Here is an 11154-nt window from a genome sequence, read left to right on the forward strand (position 1 = left end):
TCATGTACGACATTTGTTTATAACAGTGTCTCGGGGCGCGCACTACTACCTAAATAATAATGACAGAAATTGGTATTGCGATACCATCATGTATGAAAAACCTAAATGACGCACGGTAAAATGAAGATTAATACGTATATGCCACGAAAGGTATGACTTAGGTGCTAGCTAGGCTTACAGCGGCCTCGTGGCTGTGTCACTTGCTTTACATCTTCCAAGCTTGGTATTGCGTGACGTCACCGTTACTGGCAATGACAAGTGAGCATTCCTATAACCTTAGACTTGTGTGCGTTTGTGTGTGTGTGTGTTTATGCGTGTGTGAGAGAGAGACTTCAACCCGTCAAATCATAATTAACCGATTGACCGTCGCTGAAAGAATGGCACTGGATACCAGATTTTAAGAGAACCCCAGTGTTTTTTCTTGAATACGACGTTCGTGTTGGTGGTGCTACTTAAATTTTGTGGTGGATACTTAATTTCGATCAGAGACGTTTTTACAAGCGACTTTACCCAACCAAAACTTTCTTACCCAGAGTCTGAGAAATAGCGTTCCTGTTCGAGCAGTCCACTCTATTACTGCGGATAGCCCCATAAAAGTTTAGGCCATGTAAATCTTGCTACTTCATTGATTGAAGAAACAGTATTGCCTCATCGCATTTACAGCGTGTACCATTATTTTGAAGTTCTATCATCTGTGCTGATGATAAGAAAATAATCTTAAATTGTCCAGTATTTCAAGTATAAAATACTCTATTTAAAAACCAAATCGCAATAAATACTATTTAATTGGTTAGCGAAAATTTCGTTACAGTCACACACTTTTTGTTATTTTCAGTGCGCTGCAAAACTTAGACAGAGTCCCACATTGTGAGTGGCACGACGGAGGGAGTTGGAGACTGTGATTGAAAGCATACCCATATTTTCCTGTTGACTGCCAAATTTTTATTCTCTTGTAGTGTGGCGAGTACTACATTGGTCAAAGGCGTCGTTGTACAAACGACAATTTGACAAAAAACAGTGGGCTGCAATGTGAGCTTTAGTGGCTAGAAACCGTCTGGCTGAAAATTGCTGAAGGGACATGTGCGCCACTCAAATTGACAGCACCAGCGTGATCAGCTAGAATGGGTAGCAGGTGTGCAGGGAATTAGTTGAAGCGTTTTGTGTAAGATGAGTGGGTGATAGGTGTTTTTGGTCGAGCCGTCGTTGGCTACCCTCCGGAAGTTTTGTAGCTGATAACAAAACTACGCATTAGATTGTTAGATATAGTGATAGTGAAGTTGGAAAAGTGGGAAAAAAGGGAAAAGTGTACACTATAGCTGTGTAAAGTACAAGAAGCATCGCAGCTGATTCATTTTGAGGGCCTAGCGTGGCCTTCTTGGCATGGCTAGGTATTTCCTTAGCACAGACAAAGTAGAGTCGAACCACAGCCTCTCACAGGTAACACAACAATGTCCAAACTCCAGCGTAAGAACTTAAGTGCAAAGCTGACTGTGGCACCCTGGCAGAAACGCGGGCATTCGTTCGCTAGTGCTACGCTCGTGCAGTGGGCAAACTCCACGTGACGGTTCCGGTACTGTAACCGTCAGTGGGCGCAGCTGACTAGCAAACGCACGGAGATAGTTTTAGAAGACACTCTACTTATTTCCTACAGCTTCGAAACCCGTGGAGGAGTTAGAGGCAAGCGTTATCAGACTGAATATAGGTTATTGACTTTGAAGAGACACTGAAGATCAATACCATTTTTCGTGCATTAGTAAAACACCATTTCCCAATCCCGAAACCACTGCCTTTACCATGACTTGGCGTTCGGTAAGCGAGAAAAGGCGTAAAAATAGAATGCGGGACGAGACGTCACTGTGAGATTCTCACACCAAACCGGATGCACCGAAATGTAGTAAGTTTTGAAGGCGTCTACTGAATTTTACATGGCTTTTACTCGATGAAAATTACGTTTACTGTCTTTTTTGTGTGCCCAAGACCTAGCTTACGACGTTTTAAGAATTTTCACTAAGCCAATAATTTGAAAATAGGAAAAATACATTTTGTAATTTTTTACACCACGTGGAGATGTTGGCGCGAAAATTAAAAATGAAAGACTGACCTTTAGTAAAGAACTTATATCAGGGAAACTTACAGCATTACAGTTTTCAAATTGCAGTTAATAATCTAAACCAAGTCATTGCTACTTTTTAGTGACCCTTAAGCCCCTGCCAATGATGAGGCTTGTCTGTTTTACGGTAGGTAAACACTGAGTTAAGGTGTAGTGCTGTTTTTTTTTTGTTTGACTTGTCTGTTGTACATTTTTTTGAGCGACATAGATATGTCTCAAGGCAGTAATTCCTACCACACAGTTCAACTCTAATCTCGAAAAGTGCTCAACACACACGCTACAATACTGCGCCATCAACTCACCCAGTTTTCTGAGGCGCAAAACGACAGATACTATTATGACACCGCCCCCACTTACCGCTTTTGTTTGCTTCGTACTTTTTCACTTTACAGCCACTTCACCCATCAGTCCGATCCATACTGTAGAGGATTTTTGCTCATTGTCCACTGCTCACTTGTTAGTGCTTTCACGTGCATTATGTGCTAGCTCATCCGATAAAAAGCCCCACCGTCGTCACAAGCACTGTATCCCTGAAACTGCCGCTGTCGCCCAACTCGCTTGCACGTTTATCCGATTCTCCTCTTCTGCCCGTCTGGCTAGAACATTGGTCTGGCTTAAAAAAATATAAATGTCGGCGAAGACTGCACTAGATCACGCAAGGCTTCAAAAAGTGAAAGTGGACTATTCTGAAGACTAATCTGGTTGCTGCTAGGTTGGCCTTAGCTATAGGATGTTACTAGGTTACGTTTAGGTTACGTTTACTAGGTTATGATTACATCTAGGTAAATTCCAGACAGCCACAACGCCACACGAATGCCAAACTTCCAGACACGTGAACTCGCATTAAAACGCGGCGTGTACAAACCTCTAGGAGATCTACGGGCACATTGTCGTTGTCGTAGGCCTTGAATCGTTTCGAGATCTTCTCACAGCCGTGGTTGCTTTCCCCATTACTTAGTATTCCCTTGCTATATACGTACACGGGGTCTTTTGCTCACCGCCGCTGCTTCGTTGCCAATAGTTGTTGGTTTAACTGCTGCCTTCTTAATTTTTAGCGGATCAATGGTCAGTATTGGGATTAATTTCTGTGACACATACTCATTTATGATTATGATAGTTTTTTGTTCGTCGGATGAGGAGTGATTTGCTGAACACCTTCACTGTTAAATGAAACACTTCGGCGTTCATAGACAAAGCGTTCATGTCAAAAAACTATCTGAGCATGTTAGTCGACTGGCGGAATCATCTTTGTACATAACAGGCCCGTATATAAAAGGGTTTCTCAGTTCCCGCCTTTCCCCTTCTCCGAAATTGTGGCGGGGGGGATGGGGGGGGGGCGTTTCACTGAAAATAGGTAATGAAAAGAGGCTTTTTAAATATCCAAAGTCTTCTAATAATGCCCTTATTCACACCTTCAAAAGTAATTCTAGCGGCCGGTCTGGTACAAGGGCTTCCTCGTGTTTGAAGCATTACAATTCATTCATTGGACACCTCTCAATGGTAACACGCAAGTGGACTCCAGCACTCTGAAATATTTTATTTCTTTTGAATAAACACGTTCTTCAAACAACAGCCGATCAGCAGTTCTAGATTATCAGGTATGGCATTACTTCTCAAAGTTTATTGGCTAGGTTCATTTTCGAACATCCATTGCCTGGTGCTATCGATGATCATTAGTACCTGCGAAGAAAACAAAGACTGTAAATCAAAACGGCCAGATCGTGTCAGTTTATTTACAACATTGTTGATAGAATGCTAGTATGAGGGTTTTAAAATGTGGTATTACGCAAAGGAACTATTCGCCAGTGTCTCCGTGTTCTCTGTTAATTTCTTGTGCATCAGATTTATTATTGCTATAGAATAAATGTTCAATTAGAAGACCTTGGAGCGGAACCACCAACTGGTTACATACTCAACAATGGCATGCGACATTACACATTCTATTGGCAGCGCAAATAAAATGGTGGTAAACTTTTGTACATGCGCGTAACCGAGTCATGAACTGAATGAAACACTCCAAATACTGAGCGAGTATGCTACGCGAACGTTGAATGTTCTGCAAGTGGCCCAAACAAGGAAAGAATGACACTAAAATACATTAACTCACTTAGACACTCGAGCACATTGTCATTGTTCAAAAAGCGAGGTGATGTTGCCAGGCTACTAAACCAGGAATAGAAAAGATAGAGTGTATAGAATAGGTATACAAGCTTAGTGGTAGTGTTTTTAGTTGGTGTCTTTTTAAACAATTACTTGCAATGGACGCGTCTAGAACTTCCTCCGTTCTCAAACCCGAAGAAAGTGCGAGATTTTTTTCTGACTTCTGCTGTTGCATTGCAGAGATCATTTTTTTAATGTGTTGATCTGCAGGGGTCCTGCAAAACTTTTTTATCATGTTGAGAAAATGCTTCAGATCTGTAGTCGAGGCCGCTATGTTTTTATCAGAAAAATATTCGGCCCCGCATGCTCTAGGTTATATACAATTATGTTTCAAGGCAATTAAAGATCACTCACTCACTCTACGATAGACTTTCCTGACTCCGTGGCTGAAGGAGGAACATGGTCATTGACTGCTTTGAGCATTCCCGCCATGTGCAGTTACCGCGGCCGCAATAGGTGCCACCAAGTAACCGTGCGGCGCTCTATAGTGCTAAAATTACACACTATAGGTTCACACGAGAGCTCATGATCAAGCCGAAAGCGAGAGGACGCTTTCAGAAAAGGCAAGCAAGGAACGCTTTGTTCTGAATGTCACACCGCCGTTGGGCCTATAGCTTTTTACCACTTCGTGATTCCCCACTTTGAAGTTTTTGGTGCGTTCGTTGTTGTGAAAGAGATAAAAAGTGCGCGAAGCCTTTGAACAATTGCTCTAAGTCTGCTCATACTTTAAGGCATTGAAAATTTTCCCAGCAGTCGAATAGTGAGGGGGTGGAATTCGATAGTATGTTTATTCGTTGATTACTTGAATTAGTGGTCCAGGGCTTTTCAAATTGCTCCTCGTTTACTCTCATAAAAATCTATATCAAGATGTTGGTTTATCTCTCTTTGCTATGTGGGGCTTTATCATCACATGTAATAATAATGGTGACACAGTTGTTAATTGTCTGTGGTACTTCGGCAACTCCTAAACTTTAGAATAATGCAACCTTTTCATCAGCTGACACACTGACCGCTACTCTACAATGTGTAAATTTTATTTACCCATTCATGTCAACTGGTTCTTGTTTGCTGATTTTTATTTTCTGATTTAAATTCATCCCCGCCACGAAGTTTTAGTTGTTATAGCACTCGACCCGCAGATGGCGGAATAGAATCTCGGCTGCGGTGGCTGTGTTTTCGATAGACAAAAATCTTTGAGCCCCTTGCACTTCGATTGAGGTGCGCGTTAAAGAACTACCATTAGTCATAATTTTCAGAACCCTCACGGCGTCTCTCATAATTCTATCCTGGTTTTGGAAACTTAAAGCTTACAAATCATTGTTATTATTCATGGTGCGATCTATTTGTCTTGTGTAGCCGTTTTAGTGCCCCCTTTAAGATTTGAGGAATCAAATGTGAAGTTCACAGAGTACCTGAATTTTGTTTATCAAACGTTAAGTGTTTGCTGGGCTCACCTGGGACTGGCCCACAAGAAGAGTGAGCCGAATCGAGCGTCTACTCAGTGGTGACCAGGGCACTCATTGAGAGGGACACACAGATGCTCCTGGTTCCTGTAAAATCCTTCTGCACAGAAACAGCCTTGGATGCAGTCAGCCGTGCAAGCGGGTCCCACGACGGGCTTCTCGCAAGTGCCTTCTCTGCAGCTGCTGCTCACACACTCCTTCCACGTCTCGTTCGGCCTGCAGCTTTCGGGCGTCCTTTGCGCTGTGGAAAAGGGAGCGGATCGCAAGGTGGCACCTACTTGCGATTGCATTTGAGCATAAAGCAGGCCAAAGAGACATGGCGTGGTACCAATCAAAAAATTTAAATTAATTTTTAAGGATTGACGTCCCGAACAGTCGATATATTTATAAAAAAAGCCGTATCGGAGGACTTCAGAAACTTCCACCAGCTAGAATTTATTAACGGGCACCGACGTACATGGGCCTCAAACATTTTCCTCTTTATCGAAAATAGAACCGCCATTGATGGGGTTCTACCCTGGGACTAGCGAGTCAGCAGTCTGGCACTATAACCACTATGGACTGCTGCGGCAGGTATGCCAACATAAAATAATAGTTTATGGGGCACAACGTCCCAAAAATATTGAGGTTACGGATGACGCCATAACTAAAACCTCTAGATAAATTTAACTTCGCGAGGTTTTTCAACAATGGGTGACTTTGCACAACACAACATCCACAAACATTTCGCCTCTGTCAAATTGCGATCTTCACGGTCGGGGTCGAACCCGAGTGTTAAGTGTCAGCAGCCGTGCACCGCTACATCACAGACACCGCGAGACAAGAGGTGTGACGATGGCACCGATGGTGTTTTTCTGTAGTGGATACTTCGTCATAATTCGCCAATTATCATTTTAAAAGCCTACCACCATATAGTCAAATTACTATTGCATGTGGGCGAATTTCCACAATTACTCGCACGCAATGAAATTTAGTTGCGCGTTTTAGAAACCCCAAGTGGTCAAAACTAATTTCACGGCTTCCAGAGGTGAGCTTGATACCTATTTCAATATTTCGACACGTAGAAATCCAGAATTTTAGTTTGTAAGGAAATTGTCTCAGCTAGATTCAAGAACTTTTAATTGTACTGCTGCTCATAAACGTATGATGTGACCAGAATGATCTGTATATAACGCTGTGAGACGTAAGTTAGAATCCCTCCACTAGAAAACGTAGATTTTGTGTTGCATACTCTACACAACTGGGTACAGGAAGCCACCCAATATGTTGTGTGCCTACCGAGAGGCAAAGCAGCCTTTGCAATATCGGGTATGGTTGGCTTTTTCAATTCGCTAAGTGCGCCAACGCTATCTCAAGAGGAAGCAAAGAAGCACCAAGATTTTCTCATGCGTTGCGTAATTATAACACATTAAACGATGAAATTTTCCCGTTGTGTCTTGCCGATCTCATTTGAATAGATACGCATATTAGACTGAGGTTTTAAAACATTCGCAATATTACAACAAAAGGTTTAATTATTTTTGTGTTTCTTCATTACCTCGCTGTAAATCACTCACAGTGATTACGAGCATGACTCAGAAACTTGAGTCTCAAAAATTAATACGGACTGAAAGACAGTGCCAAAATAAAGTTTGCAAGTTGATTCTATCTGAAAGAAGTATGTGAAATACTTAGAAACCCCCAAAAATATTGCTTCTTACCACATGAAAGTGCGACGATGCCTGCCAACAGTATCAGAACCTTGAGCTGCATGATGGCTGTTCTTAAACGAGAGTCAAGCGAATGTTCGCTCTTATATATGCACACCCAGCCAGCTTACACGAGACGTCCTGCTCAAGGATCACGTGTTGTCTGCTTCGACAAGACGCTGCACAGCAGTTTATGTATCGCTGACACCCTCTTCACCTTTATCAGGTACTACCGCGACGACCGCTTACCTGGCATGATCGCGACTCGTGCAATTTTTTTTCTGAACAGACAAGACTTCCCGCGCTGTAAACAAAACGGCAGTTGAGCTCAATAAGGTTGGCACGATATTTTTTCTTCTTTTTCTACTTGTTTTGTTTTTGCGAACTTCTTGCTCCAACCTCTGAATATTTGTCTAGACCTTCTTACCAAGCTGAATAAGCGTGATACACAGCCTGTTTTACGATATGAAACCTTAGAACGCTCCTGTAAAGGTTCGCCTGTAAGAGTAGAGCAAGAAAAGATTAGTGGGCCCCTATGGCGTCACGCGGACCCACAGCCAGAAAGTTTTTTTCGGAGAAGGGGGAGCGAATGAATACAATAAAATACTTTGAGTGCAGCGGATCATAATTATCGTCATCATATCCTGGTATACCGTGAGTAATATTGTTCTTTCGTGAACGGTTTTCAAGACCTTGGAATTTAGGTGTTACGTTACCCACTACGTGTTTTAAGAAAACTAGTTCTTGACGAAGGTGTTCGAAATCTTGCTAAGTCAGAGTGACGCCTCCTTTATTTCTTTCAATGCCAATGCAAACGCCCGCTTCAAAACAGGAGCCACCGATACACCTTAGTTCAGGGAGTGGTGATGATACGACGGTATACAGGATGGGTATAGCGCTGATTGCATCACACGTCCATTGGAGTGCTTTCCCCCGGAGATGCAATAGACGTGATTGCGCCTCCAATATCATACGTCTATCGAATTTCTTCATTCGGGTGCCGTCTTCGTGGCTGCATGGAATGCCAAGGCCACACCACAACGCTCTTAAAATAGCGTATAAGCAGTAGCGTATCATGGTGATTATGCGCATCAGCGTTGCCTGGACGCTTCTACATTCGTTGCCCCCGTAACCCTACGAACGTTGACAAGCTACCTCAAAATACCGTATAGATGACGGAGCCAGCGTGACCAGCAGCATTGTGAACACGATGAATGCAAGACGCCGCGCTATGGCATCTGCACCCAACTGAATCAAAAACTGCTTCATATAGTTCCCGTCATGAGGCACTACACCCCTGACACCAAACATCAGTGACACCCTCTTCTTTTCCTTTCTCTTTCACAACAATTTGTCCCTACCACTACCCATCGACCATGTGGCGGTGTTGCGGTGACTTCATCACAGAAAAACAATTAGCACGACACACTTATAAAGACGATAGTCTATCTTAGGGACCTTCGAAGGAAAAGTTTTGGTCTGTCTGTTTGTACATTTGTCTGTTTGTCTGCCCTAACGATACCTGAAACGGCACCAAACGGCCAACCGCATCTGCAGCGCCCACCCTATATTGCTCAAGGTTTAGCGTCCATAGCTGCACGATTGTAAATTAAAAACTAATTATTGCGCATATCTGAGGCACCACAACAACGCTTCGATGTTTTGTTTGTCTGTTTTTACACTAGAAGAAGCACACACAAGTAACTCTAAAGAATGTAGCGTTTATCGCACTGCGCTGACAGTGCAACGCGATGCTCAAAAAGGTGTTTCCAACACTTTACGACGACGTCGCAGTGGTGGCACCTGGCCGTCGCTTTGCGTTCTACACTAATCACCTCGGAGACTGGCGCGCATCTTCCTCCGCGGGCTGCACGGCTTCGTTTTCGAAGATAACTGCCAGATGGCGCTAGTGTCTAGCGTATCTGGATGCGCTAGTTCGCCTCCACTACACGCTCGAGGCACTCTAACGCAGCGCCTCCAGAATACCATTCACCAATTTTCTTGCGCAGAACATCAAGCAAACGTTTTGTTCACTATCTCCAGACGCAAGACTATCGTCTTTCGACGACATTTGTGGTGTAACATGCAGATTTCGAACCAACTTTTTTTTCCGTTTCTTTCCCATTCATCTGAAGAGGTGAGCACACGGGCTACCAAAAAGCGACGTCTTTTCAGCTGGCGCATCATATAGTGAGCAATGTTCAAATTACCAAAAGGCGACCTTGAGCGCGAGTGCAGAAGTCAACAGTGTTACGCCTGGGAGTCCACGCCCAATGTCAATGCCTTTGCGAAGGCAATCTGTGTCAAGGCGAGCGCTCGAGCCCGCCCGACACGATCAACTCAACGACGTCATCACGCGGCGGCACCGGTCTGTCTTACACAACGCACAGCGAGCCCCCTTAGCCCACAAGCAGTCTGGCGAGTCTTACGCAATGCGTGGCGACGTCACTCGTTCTTGGGTGCAATCACGCGCAGCGGCTCCGGATTTGATGATCATGATGCAGCCCAGTGGCGGGTCTCCATTGGAGGATTCTGACATCACGGCAAGCGGCGCTTCTGGTTGGACGTTGGTGACGAAAAAGGTCCTCCCGGTGCCTATAAAAAAGCCAAGTGGCGCGTCGCCAGCAGTTGACGTATGCGTGCGAGAGAAGACATCTCGTTGCTTCAAGCCTTTTCGCTGTCGGCGTGGCCGGCGTCCTTGTTAGCGGCGAGTTTCGTGGCGCTCTTCGTCGCTTCGTCGGTGGTGCGCTTCGTAATAGCGGATGGCAGCTGCGGGATCGGCCGGCGTCAGTGATATTGATGCGGATAGGGCTTGATGTATCACCTCAGTTCACCAGACTACTCTAGCACAGGTTATAGTAGTTTAGAGAAGGACTCTGTGAAGCATTATAGTGAGTGTTGATCGTTTGAAGCCACGTTGGAGCGCTTTGAAGCCAAAGTTAATGCGGAGGGTGTAAACACGGCAGTGTTAAAAATTTATTGCGCGTCTTGCTAGTAGACTTATAGTGGATACGGCAAGTAGATTCCTAACAGGGGCAAACAGCAAGAGGCTAGTGTGAACAATGGAGAACCTTAAAGTGAAGGAACTCATTGAAATTTGTGAGGAACTTGGCCTTAGTTTGGGCCGTGCGAAACAATAGCAAGCGATCCCTGAGATCATGAAAGATAAAAGAGTGTCGGCTGAAGAAGTTGATGAGGCCTGGACGAATATCAAAGCACGCCACGTGGAGGCTGAAAGGCGAGAAGTTCGCGAATGTGAAGAAGCTGAAAGGCGCGAATGTCGCGAGCGTGAGGAGGCCTAGAGACAAGAGCGCCTAGAGTTGAAACGAATAGAATTGGCAATCCTACAGTGTTCGCAGGCGCCTAGCGTAGTTTCTCCGAGAGTTGAAGTCAGCGGTTATAAAATTCGGAACCAAGTGCCACCGTTCCTAGTAGGTGATGACATGGCAAAGTATCTTTTCAAGTTTAAGCACGTCTGTGTGCGAAATGCTTTGGAGCGGTCTCTTTGGGCGCAGAACTTGTTAGCTGTTCTTCCCGGCGAAGTGTCCGACGTGATAACGTGCTTGTAGAGGGAAGCTTTCTAGAGCTATGACGAGCTTAACGAAGTGCTCTTGAGACGTTATAAGTTGTTACCCGAGGCTTTCTGGCGAAGTTTCAGCTACGCAAAAAAGGGTAATGAGTCACATGTTAACTTCGCGTTTCGTCTTGAAGCCGATTTAATTAAATGGCTCAA

At 44.3% G+C, this 11154-nt stretch overlaps 1 protein-coding gene across 2 annotated transcripts in view; it reads right to left on the minus strand.

The window, feature by feature from the left end:
- The window catches only part of LOC119161103 (ixochymostatin), a 108826-nt gene extending 101234 nt beyond the window's left edge, over positions 1-7592 (minus strand). The window contains exons 1-3 of one of the 2 annotated variants that reach the window (XM_037413438.2): positions 7434-7592; positions 5725-5974; positions 3628-3790 (exon numbers count right to left, since the gene is read on the minus strand). In XM_037413438.2, coding sequence (XP_037269335.1) covers positions 5769-5974; positions 7434-7485 — 258 coding nt within the window. In that variant the 5' untranslated portion in view covers positions 7486-7592 and the 3' untranslated portion in view covers positions 3628-3790; positions 5725-5768. Of the gene's footprint in view, positions 1-2467; positions 3791-5724; positions 5975-7433 lie in introns of those variants that run through there. The other variant, XM_075879905.1, reaches the window with a different exon arrangement.
- Between the last annotated feature and the right edge of the window lie 3562 nt (positions 7593-11154).

The sequence above is a fragment of the Rhipicephalus microplus genome, chromosome X, assembly GCF_043290135.1.
Source record: "Rhipicephalus microplus isolate Deutch F79 chromosome X, USDA_Rmic, whole genome shotgun sequence".
Lineage (NCBI taxonomy): Eukaryota > Metazoa > Arthropoda > Arachnida > Ixodida > Ixodidae > Rhipicephalus > Rhipicephalus microplus.